Genomic DNA, 20,749 nt, shown 5'->3' on the forward strand with positions numbered 1-20,749 from the left:
TCTGTGATTGGTCATATTGTACCTGTGTTGCATTCACATAAGCCAGGAAATTACAAAACTACCATCTTCTTTAATGTCATAAGGCGGCTGAGAGAAAGTAAACTTATTCCTTCTGGGATGAAAAAACATTCGGGGCTTGATGTGAAATGTTCGGGGCTAGAGCCGGGCATGCCCAGAATAATTAGACAACAGGTTAACAAAATATGATATTATAATAGTAATATGATTAATAAAACTATGAGCAACAACCTGCATTAAACCAGGAAAATATTAAAACACATCATTAACACTAGCAGCATCATCATGTCATCTGATAGGCTGCCGTAATCCTGCACCTTTTAAGGATCAACATGACTCTACAATGCTTTGCACACCAAGAGGACGTCTGATGGCTAAATCATCCCACAGACAATCCCACAATCTGTGTGTTTTTATTTAACCTGTTTGCCTGTTCAATTTCATTCTGCACACTTTAAGGCAATAGAAAGATGATCTAAGGATTCAACAAGTGTTTGCAGACATTTTTTCCTTCACGTTATTATAAATCCAGTGTGTTGTTTCTATATAGTGAATCAGAGAGACTCTGCACCAAGGCTAACTTTTGCACCATTAGCATCTTTTAGCATTCACTCATTTCTCCCACTAAAAGCCCACTTGCACTCAGAGCACATTGAGTGTACACAGTCAGTTAGCCAGCTCTTTCAGACTACAGATTAGCAGCGAAATAGGAGCTGTGGTTTCGCTCAGGGGATTGGCAGCAGCTTGCGTCAAACAAATGAAACGCTCACTTTACTTTGTGTTTGTCTCGGTTCAAAGATAGAGGGTGTGTATGTGTTGGCTGAAATTTGTCAAAGCTGGGGACCATGGTGTCGGATGTTGTTTTAAAATCTTGGGATTAAAAGGCATTTGATATCAGCCAGATCTTATGTTCAATCATCTCCCGTGTGTGTGTGGTCAGTGTTACAAACAGTGTGTGAAAGGGAGTAACAGCAGAATATGTGTGAAAGGGCTGATGGCTGGGTGGTTGGTCTGTGTTAGCCGTCTGCTGAGCTGTTGGGTTTTCACTCTGTTTTCTCAGCTGGCAGAGGAGGAAAAATCTCTGAAGTGTTCATGTTCTTCCATGAATATCTCCAAATATTCGTCCACTGAGGCCGATAAATATTTAGCTGTGTATGTAAAGGTTAATAAAAACACGTAGGGGGATGTGACAAAGGGTTGCTGTTTTGTGAATGTGCAGCATTTTTCTTGATGTGAAGGTTTGGGACAGTTTATATGAAGACATTTTCAGTCAAGTTAAAATGCCTTTCTTAACATTTAGCTTTAGGTTTTGTGTTGCATCATTAAATGCAGATTTGCAGCTGGATGATGGGTATTGGATGTTCTAACAGCTGATTTATCATCTTTGGATTTTGATCATCGTGTATTCTGGGGCTGGTTTGACATTTTAACAAGCTAACCCAGTGGTTAAAACTAAATTTATCCTGCTAACTCTGAATTTCTGCCACATTAAATCATAAAAATAATTAAAAAATAAAACCTTTTGTGAGAGATTTAAATGCTTGAATATGAGACATTTGTCTGCTCATAAGAAGGTGATCTTTCTGAATCATCTTGATTGTTTATGAAGATAATTTAGTCTTATATTCATACTGTCATCCTCTCAATGAAGATAATGGACTATATGAATCCAACAAGAACTACAGAGATACATCTTAGAATATGTTTATAAAGTCTTACGTAGTTCTTTCTCTTAAAGTATAGTGTTCAAACAGACCTTTCAAATGCCAGTGTACCCACTAAAACAATTAAACAATTGAATCCTTTCCCATTGAAAGTGGTAGAATGTTTATCCCCAATAATCTAGGGGCTACAGTGAATTTAAAACTAGTTAATAAGACCTAACTATAACTACCTCCCAATGAAGGTATGACATGTTGGAAAGACACACTGTCACTAACAGACTGTGTCCAACCAAGATTTCTGACATTATCATGTTCCCTGGATCCCAAACATCAGAACCACTCAAACGGACTGAGAGTGAGCTAGTAAACATGTTTCTGTGTTTTGTTCTCAGCTGTACTGATCAGAGCTGAAGTCAGTAATTATTTTGCCAAGTTATAGGAGTCATTTAACATGAGGCTCGAGACATATGCTCAGATCTTAGCAGGTGTTATTGGTTTTTTAATTTTATGTATTTATTTATTTTTGACGAGTGTAAAAATGGCTGTAGTATTTGTTTCTATGTTTAATTAAAGCATGTAATTCATTAATTTAGCATTTGGCTGTTATATTAAGTCTTTTAGAGGCAGAGATGACCATATTTAGATGAGAGGGAGGGTGTGGTAGTCACCACTTCCTAGCCGGTAGTGCTTCTTCACTAGTAACTAATTGACAAAGCTACCTGGCTAGACAGCTAATTATCTGAGAATATCATGCTTATTAATCTGTTTTCCAGCAGAGCCTGTCAGATACAGTATAATGCCTTCTTTTTATTGTCATGGCTATGTACAGTATCTGTGTGTAGATTAGTGAGGTTTACTCCAGTCCTGTATGATATGTACATCAGTCTTTTAATGGGCTTTCAGTTTGAATAAATTAAGTATTAAATACTAATTAAAACAAGCTAACAAAATGACAATAGAATAGCTCTCATGATTCAACAGAATTTGCATGAAAGTTGAGTTCAGCTGTGAAATAACAGCTTGGCTTTAAACCCGTTTCCTCAAATGGCTTTCCAGGAACTTCCGTAGGCTCCCAGAGGTTTACGTTTACTTTGAAAAAAAATAATCTGGCTAGTATGAGAGTCTTGTAGCCAACACAGCATCATTTTTTAATTAATTAGGTTGTTTGTGGTAATGAAAGCTTCGTAAAAGAGAAAAACTACTTAATTTAAAAATGTGTTTTTAGCTTTTAATGAAGGATGTCTCACAGAATGATTTCATGTTACAAGTAAGTGATTATACTCTCAAAACATTTAAGTTATTTTCACAAAATCAAATGAATTCTCATAATACTCTGATAACAGTGATTTAAAGCAAAGATGAGTGCATGGTTTTCTGTAGTAATAGAAGTCCTTTAGGTTCTGTAGAAACTCCCGGAGGTCAGAGCAGCTGACAGAACAGCAGCTGCCTCACTGCCGATGATTGACAGTTATCCCTGTCCATGACATCCCTGTTCCACCCCCTGCTTATAACAGCAACAAGGCAGCAGACATGTTGGAAAATGTAAGGCTCATCCATGGGAATCAGACTGGTACAAAAGTAAATGCTTATTCACAAATACCTGCTCAGATGACTTTTTAAACTGGTAGCCATAAAATGCTGCTGCTGGTGTCGTGACAGTTGCAGCAACACTTAGCATTTGATAAATGATAGTAAAACTCCGACAGCAGCAAACTGATACATCAGTCCAACGACGGGACGTAATCGGAGAGGGTGGATATTTTCAGGACAAACATCCAAAAAATCCCAGGACTCTACTGTAAACCATCACCCACACATACACACACACTCCTGCAGAAGGCATCTTAAGACTGCGGCCTTCACTCACAGGCACCCTTGGCCTGCTCCCCTCCCTGGTTTGGTGTGTGGTATTCCAGGACTGAATGACCCTCATCACCCCTGGCTGAGCTGCGAGGAATTCCGTTTACTCCTTCAAATTCTCCCTTCATGCATGCACTGTAGCCTAGTTACGGGAGATTCTTGTTATATCTTTAAAAGCTAAAAGATGAAGCATTGCTTGTTAAATGTGGTGCAATGGAAAATTCTGACCTTGAGTTTCTTACCTTTTGTTGTCTCTCCAGCACAGGTCAATGTGACCTCTCTGAGACTTTGCTAATTGGCTGGAAGTTGGTATGTCGTGCCTCGACATTAAAGAGACTGACGGCAGCGGCAGACTTCTGCTGCTTGTTGACATGTGAGATGCGTTTAAGTTGTAAAGTGACCTTGGCTATATGGAGAGAGGGAGATGCTGACTGATGCAACCAAGGGGCAACACTATGTGCTGTTTCTAATGATGGCTGTCACCTGATTGGTTTCTCGTGGCGGCTGTTAAGCAAGGCCCTCTGCAGCTGCTGACATCAAAAAACATAAGTTTTGTCTTGTGTGTCTTGTCCTACATGACGAAACAACTTATTTTGTAGCTGTGTCAATGACAGGTAGCAAGTGGAATATGTTGAGTTTAAAATTATTAGAATTTGTCATTTAGATATCAAGGTCTTTGATTTTATGGGTTAACCTGGTTAATGCTATCCCCTCTTCTTTTAGCAACTCTCTGTAAACATCTGGGAAGTAAGTTGCTAGAGTTTTAGGAGATACATTTTGTCTGACACAGGAATTTAGCTGCTCTACAGTCCTGGATCTTGGTTGCTGGGTTTTTTGCTTTCATGGTACTTTCATGAATGTTTTATATTAGTGAAAAATCTGGACTGCAGGCAGGCCAGCTCAGCAGCCGGACTCTTCTCCTGTAAATCCATGCTGTTGGGATGGATGCAGGATGTGGTTTAGCATTGTGTTGCTGAAATGTGCAAAGTCTTCCCTGAAAGAGACGTCTGGATGGGAGCAGATGTTACTCTAAAACCGTGATGTATTTTTCAGCATTGATGGAGTTTCACAGATGTGGAAGTTGCCCATGCAGGATTTGCAGGATACTGGATTTTGAACTATCCACTGATAACAAGCTGGATGGTCCCTCTCCTCTATGGTCTGCAGGACATAGTTTTCCACTTTCCACTAAGATCATGCAGCGATTCATTACATTAATAATGAAGAGTCACTATGATAAACACGTCTTTTCTTCCTGTAAATGTTTAAGTTGTAAGTTATAAATCTTGATTTATTGTGAAACTAGTACAAAGTAAAAGTGTTGATGTACTTAAACTGAACATTTGTTTGTTCTGTACCCGGTGTTATTTTTATGTATGTTATGTATTTCGGTGAAGGTGTCCTTTTTGTGTTCACCAAATTGGTGCGTTAGTACTCATCACCTTTTTAATATTTGAGAAAAGAAAGATTCCCAGTATGTAACAGATGTCATGAGAGTTTATTTTAAGATGAGCTATTTTTTCCTAACTTGTTTCTAACAACTAAACCTAACTACACAACTGACATGTCTAAACCTAAAAAAGAAGCAAGTAAAAGAAAAGTAAAACAGACTGGAAAGAGAAGTGAAATCATAATAAAACAAAGTGAAAACTGGGTCAATATTAAAATCTGTTATTTGTGCAACAAGCCTGAATATAGTAGTTTCATTGTTGTAGAATCATATTAAATTTATATTCATACACAACTGGATGCAATCTGCAAGTTCACCACTAGATGTCATAACATCCTACAAATTGCTCAAATAAAACTAAAATCTATTTTTTTTAATAGGACAAATAGTTTAAAAAGAGAAGGTTTAATTTTCTTCTAGAAATTAAACTTTAAAAAAATATATTTTATTAAAAAATTCTGTTTTTGGCCCCCAAATCTATTTTTTATATATTTTTATTTGAGTACTGTCCTTTCTAATGACAAAGTAATTGCATTTTTTCCTTCCATTTAATGTTTATTTCTCTCATGGTGTCGTATAACACACTGTTTGATAAGGCAGACAGATAAATGCTCTGATTACAACAAACATTTTTAGCATCAAACATCTGTTAAGATGTTTAGTGTGACAGAAAAACTTAAATGCAAAAAACATTAATGACTTGTCTTGATTACCAAACATGAGAAAAAAAACTGAGCAGTCAGCATAGTGGTAGACACTGTTATCATTACTAACAGATAGATAGTAAGACAAGGAAAACCATGCTGTTCACTTCCCTCCTTTCTCTCTAAGATCCTTCCTTTTGTCCTCTGTTCTTGTCTTTTTCCTTCCTCATGCTCTAGTTCTCAAAAATAACTCTAGCTGTAACTTCCCTATAGCAAAAGACAAGAAATATAGTCTGATTGTACAGGACGGTGATTAACTGCCTGCCCTGCTGGGCTGCAGTGTGTGTGTCTGCATGCAGCTTCAGCTGCTCCACTTCCTCAGCCCAGTTCCACCAGTCTCCGTGTGGAGCAGCTCCTTTGGGAATGTGATGGCCGAGTTCACATCCCAGTCGGATGGAGGGAGACCGGTTTAAATTCCCGTCTTAGATTCCAGGTCACCTACTGTTCACTGCAACCCCACGCTGACACACCAAACCATCCACTCGCCAGCACGGCTGCCGTCTCTGGAAAACCGGTCAGGAAACTTGTGCGTATTTGAAATTAAGGTTACATCCACTCACGGTCTGCTGGATTGTGTCTGCCACATAAGAAACTTCACAGAAAGTTCATAACTGCTTCATCTCTGCTGTAAATTGACCAAAACCCCTGTGATGCTTATGTTTTAAAAAAAATCCAAAAGACTCCTGAACATATAGAGATGAATGGGTTAAGAAGAGATTATAAACAAAAGTATTGAGATTAAATTCAGTAAAGTTACAAAACACTATTAAAAGTCACACTTCATTAACATCTGCTCCAAGATATATTTTTTATAATTTAGAAAGATAATCTTTAACAGTGTGTTTTATGTGAAGTTTCAAATGTTTATCTGAAAGTACCTCTGAGCTGTACTTGTACAATGTGAGTAACTGCACTAATCTATTTTCTACTATACCTAACAACATTTGACTACATTAATACACATGCAAACTCATAGTATGGTATCAATACAGCTTTTTAGGTAAATAAACATTTGTACATTTGCTTGTATTGATGAGCTGAATTAAAATGTGTTTTCATTGATGATTTTAAAGTTGCACCGATTGTGTAAATCATTAGAGGCACAAGATGCAGATGTTTTGACTTCTGTTTCTTGCTAAATCTGCTCCACAGATGTACAAAGTAAAGTAAAAATAAGAACAGAGGGAAAAAAGTTAGATTGGAGGGGAGTCAGATGCTGTGTTTTGATCCAGTTGTCAAGCAAACCTGACACATTTTTTTAGATGTATACATAAAAGAAACTGTGCTTTAAACATGTTTCCATTTTGTGGTTTGTAATGAATAAACTAGGTGTAGCATACAGGGCCATCACTAGTAGTTCTAACTAAAGGTTTTATTAAACAGAGTGGTGGGTGTTTGGATGGTACATGAATTATCTGAAAAGAGAGAAAAAAAGAGGCATTCAGGAATTTGTGTCAACTGGGTTCATATTGTTGAAAATGGACGTAAAAAGAGTTGGATTATTTTGGCAGATAGAGATGGAAACCAAGCCTCCGTATGTTTTTATATCAGTAGATTTACTTTATTTTTTACAGGCTGGCATCAAACGCTGCTGAGATATTTTTAATCTTGTCCACACAGAGACAATTTTCAGTATATTTGCTTAAGTTTTTTATTGTTTTGGCATTTTTATAGTTTTGGGAGCCTGAAAACTCGACAACAGGGGTCTCCAACTCCGGTCCTCGTGAGCTACTGTCCTGCAGGTTTTGGATTCTACCCTGATGCGACACACTTGACTCAAATCACTGGGTCATTAACAGGCTTGTGCAGAGGTGTGTTGTAGTAGGAAACATCTAAAACCTGCAGGACAGTAGCCCATGAGAAACGGAGCTGGCGACCCCTGCTCTACAACAACAGCAGATTACAGTGTTGAATTCAGTCTGCAGACGCTGCTGACCATGATATGACTTTTACAGCTAAATCTTTAAAACAAACCAAAAAACATTCACAGAAACGTCTTCTTTTCAGCTCTATTCTCTACCATCTTCTTCTTTGTATGTTTGTTTACATCACACAAGTTTATGTGCATCCTCCATGTCTTATTCTATGTTTTTGGTATATTTCTGTTTTGTTTTTGATAGTTCATTTTAGTTTGGTTGCAGTCATCTTTAAGTTCAGAAATTTAGACGGAGGTCTACATACCCATAATGTTTCCCTAACAGGCTAAGATGTTCTGAAATGTCGAAGTTCAGATAACATTTAAAAACTCTTTAGCTTGTATATATAACTAGTTTAGTTTGTTTCCCTGCTTCAGCTCCAAACTGCCTCTCTTTTTCTACACCTAGTTGGTCTTTGAACTCCTCACGTCCTGACCAGTAGTTACTTTTAAAGGATTGAATGGGGCTTGCGTGTTAATGAGCGGCTGTGGAGCCTCGGGGGGCCGTCCCGCCTGCAGACAGAGATGCTGCTCTGTCCCACTGAATTGGGTCAGCCGAGTCGCTCGCGTACAGAGCCAGCGTGAGAGGACCACAGTCGGGTCGATCGGCTGCAGCTGACAGGACTTTATTTACTGACTGCAGGCCAGAAGTTCAGCCTACTTGTCTCACCAGTGCGTTTGGTGTTTGAAGAGTTCAGCTATTTTAAACATTAAAGGGGACAATTTGCTGAAATATCAGTTTCAGCGAGTTTCTTGGAACAGGGGGATTGCCTTAGTGCTGAACTGGATCACATCTTTGCTCAAGGTTTTGGTACATTCAGGCCATATGGTATAAAAGTGAATTATAGGAATATTGTGGATGATAAACAAGATGATTGATGTATAGAATTAATGGTACAGCCTTGAACTGTTGTGGCTCTGAAAGCTGCAGGATACGTAGTAAAATTAGGTCAAAATAGTAGAGAGATGTGGATTTTAAGCTTCTGTGGAAATGTGCCCAACCAGTTCTGAGGCCAAAAGTTTGAATCACACAAATCTGTTAAAACAATTTATTTTAATAGCTTCGGTTACTCAGTGAAATTTTCATCATATTTTTATTTTTATTTTTTTTGGTTCTACGAGTTAACTGTTCATGATTGAATCACACAGGCCCTCCAAACCAAACTCATTTGGATGTGAGCTCCTCAGCTGTGATTCTTTCTTTCCTACAGAGTAGGGTTTTTTGCCACTATGAAATCAAAAACATCAAACCACACAAACCATTATAATGATTTTCTGAAATCTGCAGTTTGTCTGCAGTTCGCTGCCACTGCCCAACTTACTGATGGGCTGATAGGAGGAGACGAGGTGAGAAGAAAAGAGATAACACCTTGTTTGAGGGTGAGAGTTGGCAGGAAAAGGATGAGGTGCAGGGTGAAGCTAATCTTTAATGTAGGAAATGTTGGATGGGGGGGGGGGGGGGGCACTGACAGAGGATGTCTGAAGAGAGATGGTGAGTGATGATGAAAGATGTGAAGGAGGACATGTGGGGGAAGGGGAGAGGACTAAAAGTGTTGCACTGAAACAATGACCACAAACATGGGTTAATTATTGATGGAGCTCCTGATGTCCATGAACTCCCTTAACATAGCACCAAAAAGTCTTAAAGAAAAAAAAAAAAAAAAAATAGTTATCCCTTTACTTTTTCTGGGACAACATGGGTCCAACTTCTCAGGGAAAGCCATAACATCTGAAGATGAAACTACCTTATTAATCCATGCCATCTGTCTGGTAGAGTGAGGATTAAGAGTTTACAGCTACACAGGCAGCTGAGATCTGATGGAAATTACAGTTTGTTTACTGTGTTTAAGATGATGGGATTTGCTAATTAATTTTGAACCTAAACTACAGCAAAAGCTTGTGGGAATGTTAAGCTTGTTTATGTTCCCTAACCAAAGTATAGGATGCTCCTGTATCGATGAATAAAATCTGGACAGTGATCTTTGATCACGCACAGACTTTGAGTGGCCCATGGAAGGTTTAACACATTCCTAATGAGTTCAAAAAGCCTGATAAAACTCATGAATGTATAACAATCCACTAAAACCCTAAACTATGGGTTTGAAAGGAAAATAATGTGAGAGGTTAAAGCAGGGATATAAAACTCTGGTCCTCAAGGGCCACTGTCCTGCAGGTTTTAGATGCTTCACTGTTCCAACACACCTGATTCTAATGAAATGGACCTAACAGCTTGTTAAGCTCTGCACAGTCACCCATTCATTTCAATCAGGAGCGTTGCTGCAGGGCAGGGGCTCCTAAGAACCAGAGTTTGGCATCCCTGGGTTACAGTTTCATCTGTTATTGTGGAACTGAGTTTGTCTGTGTTTAGCAACACTTTTAGAAAACTTTATATTCAATTGTCATAAAAGTGATATGCTGTTTTCAAGGAACAGGAAGTGGAAAAGTCTAACAAGTTAGCTAACTTTGGCTCATTTTACATGAAAATAAGCCACAATCATAACAGATAGTTGTGGCAGATCAAGCCGTAAGTTAATTTCTTTCACATCCACCCCCCAAAAAACCTGAAACTGAAATAAACCTAATGAAATCAATTTAAGACAATTTAAGAAAGTTTAAAGCAGCACTTTTGTTCTTTGCTTTTGATGCCCCCAAACAAACTCTAACTCAGCATCCATCTTGCGTTACACCTCTTCCCTGAGATCTCACCAGTCAGTGAAAGTCAGTCCGATGATAACTCATGTCTCATACTCAGTCACTTTCTCTTTCGCTTCCTCTGGTAATGTCCTCTCATGTTTCTTTGCTGCATCAGCCATTGTTCACGTTCTAAACAGCAAATGTGTTGATATCCAGTTGCTAGCATGTGCGGAGTGCTACAGTATAAAGCAACTTTTTGCTCTCATGTGATGCTCCAAGCTGGAACCCAGCTGGACTCTCAGCCTCAGGATGCTGCAGGACAGTGAGGGCTCCAGGAATGTGCATAATGAATGTCAATATGCTATTAAAACTAATCAGAAGAGTTTTAAGGTAGGAAAGTTATAAAGTATTGCTTAAAGAGATGCATTAAATAAATCAGTAGCAGCTCTCAGCCTTAGTGCATGACAAGTCAGTAAACGGTTTTAAAATCTCAGCAGCTGGTTGTAAATTTCTCGAATCAACAACCATCTCTGCTGTGTTAACAACAGTAACCTTATACTTAAATTCTAGTCATTTTGTGCTCCGAGGCAGAATAATTCCCAGTCACTGCTTAAAAAGGCTGAAAAGAAACAGAGAGGCTGGGTGTGACAGAAGTGTCACAGGGAGGAGACGAAGAGGGTGGAAGAAAGATGAAGAGGGACAAGCAGAGGAGAGAGAGGAGTCAGTGGTGCATTGCAGTGCTCATCACCCCACCCACCCCAGCCGACACACACGTATGTGTATTAGAGTAACTTTTAGAATACATTTATTTATATTAAGAGAAAAAAAGATGTGAGATGCTGATTATAACTAGAAAAAACTAATTAAAATGTAAGATGGAAAGAAAAATAGTTAATGTTTTATTGTGTTTTTATCTCTGTAGTTGTGGAGTGTGGATGAAGGTGATGCCAAAGCGTAAGAGTGTTTATCTATGTTCCTCACAAGCAGGACGGCAAGCAGCATGTTTTTAAAATGCTGGAGGTGGTGTTGTTGGATCTCCAAGTTGACAGGCTGAGATCGGGTGAACTTTTCCCCAGGAGGGAGTGTCCTGTCTGGGGAAGAGCGAGGATGACCATCTGGCTCATGCAGGTGCCTGTGGAGCTTCTGCTGCACTGAGAATCAGTTCTGCAGCAGTCCACCCTGCTGGAGTGTCCTTGAGCAAAACTTTTTACAGCTCCAGAGCTGCTGAGAATGATGCTGTTATATATCTATATATATATGAGTGCTTCTTATGCTCTGACTGCTGAGTGTTGTAGATGGTTAGATGCATATTTGTCCTATAATACAATTAAGTAGGTGCCTGATTCATCCAAAACTCCAAAAAACACCCTCAAGCACTAGAAGACCAATGGGTCCTGCAACAGATGGTCTGGCCCAAATACAAAGTCCTGATCCCAGTATCATGGAGTCATTGTGGGATTACATGGAGTGGTAGAACGCAGTGTGAAGAACTAAATCCACGGAGCTGTTACAACTTCTCAGAAGTGTTGGAACCATTAGCCGTGAAAACTCTCCCCTTTTCCTTACATATTGTGCACAATTTTGAAGCGTCTATAAAAGGTTTTCTGTGTATTTGAGTTAATAAAACAAACAGGAAATTGTTAAAGCAACATTGATGCTAGACATACTTAAATCAAGCAGAGCAAGAGCTGCAGCTGCAACAAAGCCGTGCTGAGTAGAGGTTATACATGCAGCTTACTGGTGCCTCACCACCTTTTCTTTCTTTCATTTTTTTTCTATTTCCTGTTGGTGTATTTTTTGTGTGTTTCAAGTTGTTTTACTTTATTTATATTGCAAAATCAAGAAAGTTTTATTTCAATTTAAATTATTATTATTATTTTGTGAATTTGAGTAAATTTATCAAGAAATTCAAATTCAGTTTTCCATGAATTTAATGAACACTTATCATGGTAAAGTTTACATCCATCTGTGGAGACATAGTGCTTCTAATCAGTAAAAACCAACAAAAAAAAAGAAAACAACCCGGGATATTCAACCTGTTTTACTCACCCGGTTGTTGACGAATACAAGGTGAAAAGCAGGGCTAAAATCTTGTAAATATTTTTAAGTTGTAGCCTCATCATTTGTAAAGCTTGAGTTCATTATGCATGCATTAAAAACAAAGACATGTTTCATCTGTATGATGTTTGTCAGAAAGTAAAGCTGAACTCATTCTGGAAATGGCTCTATGTGTATTGCTTGTATTAACAAGTAAATGTGTACATACTGTAAATGTGTTTTTAATTTAAGAGGAGAGATTATATCGAAACTTCTGCTCATATACTTTCTAGATCTGAATGACGTATTGTGTGTTTGTCAGGTGGAACCAGGGACATCGGTTCAGCCCTCACCAGGATGTGCATGAGACATCGCAGTATTGAAGCCAAACTCCGTCAGTTTTCCATGTGAGTAGAATTGTGTATGTGATGAACAGGTGTAGCATCATTTTCCTGCTCTTCTTTCATCTTCCCCTCTTTCCCCCAGTTTGATTCCCCTGATGACTTTCACTACACATCTCCCTTACCCTCCTTCTGTGAAGACATCTTTTTACTAACCTTGTCATTCTGTCCATACTTTCTAACATCCTTAAAGAGCTCGCCTCTGCACTCTGTCTCATTTTCTTCGCTTGAACAGACTCCTTCCTTTCTCATCTTCATTTCCTCTCAATGTGTCTATTAAGTCCCCCAGTATGCAAGCAAGAGATCGGTCAGGTTTAAATGGGAAGACGAGATCTACAGCTGAGTTGCTGAATGAAATGTAACAGCAGGAAGATAAAAAGTGGCTGTGAGCACAGATGCATCAACATCAATATACAAATTAATTTCCTACGTCTAAGTAAGGAGTCCCAGATGACCTTCAACCTAGTGTCATCCTCCCGCTTCTCTGTGGGGATCGTCATGCCAGATGGGACGTATAGGCACCATACTGTCCATTCCTGACTGTGATCTTAGTACATCGTTGCAGCCTTCAAGCTAAAGCGATGCTAAAACACTTTCATGTGTTTTTATTTCCTTTTTTTTTGCCAGCCTTAATATTGAATAAATATTTAATACAACTTATTAGGCTGCTTTTGTGTATAGAAGCCTGAAACAAATTGATAACAATTTACAGCTTAGTATGAGGTCGGATTCTCTGTGCAGTACTGTCATCTTTTCAAATGATCTCGTACCACTTCTTCTGGACCTCCAAAACTTTTTTTCTCAACCAGGTCGAAGAAAAATGCTAAGGAAAATATGATGGGAGGAAACTTTTTTTGTTAGCTGTTAGCTTGGATCCTTGTCCTCCAGTATAAAAGTTTGGTGCCAGGCAATGAGTTAAAGCTTCTTCTTCTTCATTTTTTTTTTTTAACATAAAAATGATTTATTCTCTTTTCATGACAGTACTGCATATTAACCCCAAACTAAACATTACATAAACGGGACCTAAAGTACAGATTTAACAGCATGCTTGTGTTTCCAGGGTGTTTCTGGACTGTCTGATCAACCCTCTACAGGAGCAGATGGAGGAGTGGAAGAGAGTGGCCAACACTCTGGACAAAGACCATGCCAAAGGTTTCATACACACAGAATCACACACCAATATGAATTTTTATGGATTTGCATACATTCCATGTGTAAATATGACAATATTCATTTTTACATGTTTAAAATAAATCCATTTGTCTGCTTCTGTATTTATGTAGCTGTGTATATCTGTGTGTTCCTCCGCAGAGTATAAGAAAGCCCGTCAGGAGATCAAAAAGAGATCATCAGATACTCTGAAGCTGCAGAAAAAAGCCAAGAAAGGTTTATTTTCTCTACGCTTTGTTTGTTAATGTACTGTAGTTACGTTCTGGTAATTAATGCAGTGCTGCTGAGTGGCAGCTATCTGTTGCTACCAAACAAGGATTTAGGGGTTTTCATGGTAAAATACAATTAAATGACACAGTTAAAGGTGAGGAAATATGATTATATAAAAGCTAATATTCTTCTCTCCTTTCTTGGTTCCTTCTCTCCTTATGGTGTCCCATCATGCTCCTCTTTGGTCAGCTGATGTTTTTGGTAAGTTTCACTCGAAACCCACACATCTAATTAAAGAAAAACTTTGGGACAGCTCAGATCATTGATGTTTTCCGTGATATCACTTCATCTTTAATGTCCCTGCTTCAGTAAGATCCCTCGTCTTTGGCCTGCTGGTGTTTTTAAAATGCCAATTACACAACCAGGATTTCTAACTGGCTCATTTAGCAAATAATAAAACAAGAGAATGTGAGAAAATTGTAAATGTATCAACAGAATAACACACTAAATCCTGAAACACAGCTCTGTCGAACATTTGTTTTTAAAGATCCCATCCAGCTCATTTTGGTCAGCTAAGAAATGTTCTCATGCTCTTTAGATGTTTTTGTGTGACTCACAAAACTCAGAGCTTGAACACAACAAACACCAATCACACCAAACTGGAGTCTTCAAAGAAAACATTCCATGGCTTGTTCAATAAAACAAGCCATGGAACACAATGTGACACCAATCACAACAAAACATGGTAGGGCAGGATATCATACGTCTGAACACACTGACACACCAGCAAGTGATTTGCGATGGATTTGTTTCTATTGCATTTAGATGCAACTCCTTTTCACAAAAGGCCTTCAGAAACATTTGCTTATTTCTGATAGTTTCTTTTTCCATTCCTTAAGGCGGTTTTCAAATGGTTCTCAGACACCCTGCCCAACCATCAGTCTTGCTTTTAGAGTTGACACGCCAAAGAAATTCAATGGACACTCTGTCTCCGATCTCTGTGACAGAAGCTCTACAGACAGCGGCAGATCCAGCTTAATCCTTCCTTTTCATCTTCCAAGATCTCTCCTCAGCTTTTGACCTGGCTACTCTCTGAGATGATCACCTCAGACAAAGCATATTCTTGGTTTGGATCCTGCTTAGCTGGGTGGTCTTTCAAAGTGTCCCAGCAATACCAAATGTCTGCACCCCATCACGTTTTCCACAGGGGCTCTACAAGGCTGTGTGCTAGAGATCTTTCTCTTTGCAATGTACACTATGTCCTTAGGTTTGTTTGGCATCTTGGATCACTACTGTGTAGCTGATGCGTTGCTCTACCTTTCATTCCTGTCTGATAACCCCACAGCTTCACAGAAATCTATGTCTTCCTCGTGTATCTGATAGTTTTGACCCAGACCTTATGGTGCAGCTGAGACACATAGTAAAGTAACTTGATGTTCATTGGGTATTTCAGGTCTTTTGACATTAGACACAATCAATCAGGTGACTCAAATGAAGAGGATGGGATCCCCAACTGTTGCACTGTAGCATTGCTTACCAGCTTCTTATACTTAACTTTATTTCAAATGCTTCCTCCAGACTCCACCATAGACAGCAGAACCATTCCCCCTAAGGTACCTCCAGTCCACCCTGAGTGTGGCTGCTATGTTGGTGTCTAGGAAACCATGATGTCTCCCTAGGTTTGCTGTAGAATTATAGGATGAATGTCATGTTTGACTAAACCTTGCTTGGCTTCCTAGACACTAAGTTAACAACCACTAACATCAAATTTTTGTTACCTACTGAATCAGAAAAAACAAATCACTAATGGTTGCTTAAAGACCCACTTTGGGATCTGTGCCCAGATATCTGAACTCAGTCGTATGAGCTTTTGCTACTACTCAGTCATTGTTCAGCCATTCTGGTGCTTAAGACAGTGTTGGTTCATACTGTTTTATGTGTGGTTTTAATATAGTGGAACAATCGAATGCTGTCAGGGCAGGGATACCCCTCTTAATCTTCCAGAATTTAAAACAAAGACCAAAAACAAAATACTTCCAGTGTGAATCATGACTAATATGGATCTTATTAAGACTGGAGTCAAAAGCTTTTTGTTGCTGTCAACAAAAGGACTCTGTGGCTTCCAGCTTTGAATTGAGCCTGAAGAGCAAAGTAAACAGGGCTTTGGTTTGACCTGAGAGGAACCTCAGATGTGGTCGAGTTGCTTCGGTTTCCAGGTCCTTCCAGATTGTTATTTATAAATGAGAGGAAACTCCGTTTGCATGGGTTTGAAAGTCATAAGAGAAAATGACAGAGGGTTCAAGAGGGAAAATAATGGAAAGAGAAGGAGTTGGGACAGGGAGGGAAGAAATCGAGGAGATCAAGTTAATATGATAGAAGGATTGAGGAACTATCCCACCTACCTGAAAAATATGCCATTATGAAGTTGGCTTTCTGCATTCGAGATGTGTTAAATTGTTGATACAATTTTAAAAAAAAGACACTACAGAGGGTCTAAAGTAGTGTGGTGTTTTTTTGTGTAAAAAACATTGATCCTGCAAGACCATCTCCACAGATGCCGCCATGAGTAGCTTAGATTTCTGAATAATGTGTCTTTATCTTTTGCTTTAGTCCATAAAGAGCAAATGTGATGTTAAAGAAAAGAAATGGGGAGAAAAATAAAGGGAAAGTTACACTAACAAAACAGGCATCATGTTGCTTGAATTCTGTGGGAAACCAGGAATTACATTCCCGGCTCTAGAAACCAGTATTCCTCTCTTTATCACTGAAGCGTCTGTTTGGAAAGACTCAGCAAGAGATGGAGCTGTCTCCCATCTATCAGCCCAACCACAGAAGCCAGCCTTGTGTCCCAGCGGAGGGATGAAGAACTTTAATTGCATGTTTATGTCGTCTCTCAAATTCAGAAGATGAGATTGCTAAACAATCATCTTAAAAGGGGAAAAACTGAAGCCCAAAGAACTTCAAGAGCAAAAAAATAAATAAAAGCAACAATTGACAGATTATAATGAAATTGGTGGATTAAATCTGATGTTTCACAAAACAGAATTTCTTTTGGGTCTGCATCTTAATGCTTTCTGACTTCTCTACACTGCCTGTAGCTTTCAGCTCAGAGACTTACTGAAAACGCATTAAAAAAGAGACTAATTTGTTTTTTTTTTTTTTTTTTTTTATCAAGTATAAATTTCGAATAAATGAGCCTACTATAAATGGTGTCCAGGCTAACCCTAAAGGAATCTTCAGGAATCTTCCTCAATAAAAGGAGCCAGCTAAAATGATTCGGAGATCTGGTCAGGATGCCCTCTAGACAACTTGGGATAGATACAGAAGGAAGCTTCGGTTCAAGCCCAAAATAAATGTTTTTTTTTTTAGCGTCTGCTCAATACCACAGCTGACTGAATCACAGAGCAGCCTGAGCAGAAAGAAAACAAAACAAAAAAAAACTTAAACCAGTGGATCAAGTGTCATTGTTGGGCAGGAATTTTTGAGGACAACGTGGAGGACATGAACTCATCCCAGATTGAAATGTTGATAGCACGTCTGCAGAGGCTTCTGTAGACGGGTCAGTGAGGTCTGGACATGCAAATAAACTTGATGTAATCACAGCAGAGTGTATCCCAAAAATCTTTGTACTAAATCTTCGTGAATGGATGTTAAACATGATCCTCATCCAAGCGATGGCCTTTAGTCATGGAAATGCTCAGTATAAATGTATTTAAACTCTAATAACGGAGGCCTTTAATGAAATCTCAGTTCACAAAAGCCATTTTATTTTAGATGTGGCTTATTTTACAAGTTAAATAAGTTTATTAATTCCCATGTAGTAATGTGTTTTAATCAAATGCCAGCAGAACCGCTCGACTTATTGTCGTTACTCAACTTGTTGCACTCTTTAATGTGGTTCAATGGTTTGTGGGAGGCTCTAACTATTGTTTTCAGGCAATCTAATGCTTACCGCCTCAGAACAGACTGTTTTTTATGCTGGTGAAACTGGATCTTACTGTTAGCTGATAATCTGTTTGTGGCTTGCCTGAAGCTGTCTGCCTCCTTTTAATATCCCTTTATGTTTTTCATAGTAACAGGAGTTTATAGATCTTAATTATGATGAATGAGCTAAGTTAAATTTCTTTTATACCGCACAATGAGTTTGTACACTGACATCTGATTGAAACAGCCACCATTAGATGGAAGTTATTTTTATTTTAAATTCTTAACATTTCAAAGATAAATTTCATCTTATTTAGGTTTATATCACAAAAAACTTTCATTCTGGCGTTTTTGTAAGATATTTATTTTGGGGTTTTTTATCTGAGTGTCGTCTTGGACACTGATGCACGTCATTGAAGTACTTTGTGAAAGAAGCAGTCAGCTTACTGATCAGTTATTACATGAACTGCTGGTTGCAACCTGGTTCTAGACATCTCTACAGAATAATCTTGAATCTTACTTCAATTGAACATGAGTGTGTGTGTTTGTGTGTTCAGGCCGTGGAGATCTGCAGCCTCAGCTGGACAGCGCCATGCAGGACGTCAGCGATAAGTACCTGCTGCTGGAGGAGACGGAGAAGCAGGCGGTGAGGAAGGCGCTGGTGGAGGAGAGGAGTCGTTTCTGCTGCTTCGTGTCCATGCTGCGGCCTGTTGTGGTCAGTGCCGCATCCAGACTGTTTACACATCCAAACCAAATATCAGGTTTCAGTAAACTGTCTGTGTTGTAGACTTTGAATCCTGATGATGTTTGTGTGTGTCAGGACGAGGAGATGTCCATGCTGGGAGAGATAACTCACCTACAGACTCTGACAGATGACTTGAAGGCTCTGACCATGGACCCACACAAGCTGCCCGCCTCCAGCGAGCAGGTTGAGCTTTCCGACTGTTAATATTGTTTATAATACTGCACCACACCATCACCAAATTACTTTTGATATGAAATGAGTTTACATCAATGCTCTGACTTGCTCTGACTCTGATACAGTTAAACTAGTGCAGCGATTCCCAGAGCTCCTTTAACCAGGCCAACCTACCAGAGACTTCCTGTTTGCATGACTATGAGGAGGTCAGACATTAAAGAGCCACTTCATTCCACAGCAAAAACTCTGGCAGCTAATCTTCTGGGCAAGATGCAAATCAGGACTCTGTTTTTTTGGCAGACTTGTTCACTTTTCTCTCAAGTTTCATGAAGAGGATTTAACAAACTTTGTTCTGAATACATCAACTTATAAAAATGTATCTGATACCTATGTGCAAGACAAAATGAATTTATCAATTTATCTACTGGCAGATGATGTTATAATAATTCGTTTTCTGGTTTTAACTTCTACAAAAAGAAGGTTTTTATGTGAGATGTTTCAGTTCTGGACTCTTTAAAGAACGAATCCAGCTGGAAGGTCCTATTTTGGCTCTGAAAGATTGTTCATTGACTGACAAAAAAAATTGAATTTTTGCCTCCGACAAGCAGCCCAATCTGCTTCGCTTTACAGATATGCAAGCCAACAAGCAGATGGTCCTTCTTTTACCCGTTCTGACACAATTTCTGCCTGCTAAGGATAAATATCGTTTAGTGGTTCAGGTTGTACTCATCTAGTTTTTCTCCCTTTCTTTCGGTCTATTAAAACAAATCTCCACAAGTGCAACCATCACTTTTTAAAAGCATTAACTTAGGAAATGTGGGAAATATTGGACATTTGTATGTCATTTGCTGAGTATTTTACTTTCCATATTTCAGTAACACCAGGCAGTGTTAAAAAAAAAAAAATTAAAGTGTAGATGTCAGCTTACTCATCCTTTTTCTTTATTTAAATGACCTGTAAGTTTGTATACTTTATTTATAATTCCTTCATGTAAAATCCCCAACTAGTTTTAGTCTCTTTATTTAGTTTAAGTGTAAAACTGGTTTTAAATTTCCTTGCATGAAGTAGCAGAGAAACCCTGATCTCCTTCGCAGCTCTTAAACGGTTTCTAGGATGCATCTCGATCAAATATCTACACTATCTGAGCACCTGAGAGCGAAAAAAATGTTCATAATGATAAACTGGTAAATTAAGAACATCACCCGCAGGCTCAGCCCGCTCCACCACAAAACTCCAGGACAACCTGCTGATCTCACAGCTTAAGTTACCACACCTGTAAATGAGATTTTTACTCTTGCCTGCAGACAGAACTCTTGCCTTGTCCTTTTTTTTTTGCTATAGACTACTCTGTGTTTATTTCTCTGCAGGTTATTGTAGACCTGAAGGGCTCAGAGTGCACCTGGTCATACCAGACTCCGCCCTCGTCACCCAGCACTACAGTATCCAGGAAGTCCAGCATGTGCAGGTTGGTTCCAGCGGCTTCAGCTTGCAGATTATGAAACGGCCTGAGCATGAATGCGTAAAAAGCACCCAAATTTGGTTTTCTAAAAGTTTCTCAGAATAATTTTATTTAATCCAATTATGATAATTTTGCTTTTACATATCTTTTTTTTTTTTTATTTATATTTTTTTCTATCCGGTCCATTTCTTCATTTAAATCATTCTGCATCCCTTTGAATTTCTTCTGAATTTGTCATTTTTTTTGTCTGTATTTATATACAAAATAATTTTTATTGAAGTTTATGGAATATCACAGTCTGGTCAGGAAATTGTTTTGAAAACATATAATTTTTTATTTATTTTTTTTAACTGGGGGACATAATCACACCTGTTGTCCACTCAG

At 38.7% G+C, this 20,749-nt stretch overlaps 1 protein-coding gene across 2 annotated transcripts in view; it reads left to right on the top strand.

Annotated features, from left to right (window-relative positions):
- LOC121656683 (protein MTSS 1-like) overlaps positions 1-20,749 on the top strand; it is a 58,672-nt gene that overhangs the window by 30,090 nt on the left and 7,833 nt on the right. For both annotated transcript variants that reach the window (XM_042011802.1, XM_042011803.1), the window contains exons 4-10: positions 12,605-12,689; positions 13,744-13,835; positions 13,995-14,069; positions 14,313-14,324; positions 18,545-18,702; positions 18,808-18,915; positions 20,274-20,371. In XM_042011802.1, the coding sequence (XP_041867736.1) occupies positions 12,605-12,689; positions 13,744-13,835; positions 13,995-14,069; positions 14,313-14,324; positions 18,545-18,702; positions 18,808-18,915; positions 20,274-20,371 (628 nt within the window). The remainder of the gene's footprint in view (positions 1-12,604; positions 12,690-13,743; positions 13,836-13,994; positions 14,070-14,312; positions 14,325-18,544; positions 18,703-18,807; positions 18,916-20,273; positions 20,372-20,749) is intronic.

This window comes from Melanotaenia boesemani, chromosome 17 (assembly GCF_017639745.1).
Source record: "Melanotaenia boesemani isolate fMelBoe1 chromosome 17, fMelBoe1.pri, whole genome shotgun sequence".
In the NCBI taxonomy this organism is placed as follows: domain Eukaryota; kingdom Metazoa; phylum Chordata; class Actinopteri; order Atheriniformes; family Melanotaeniidae; genus Melanotaenia; species Melanotaenia boesemani.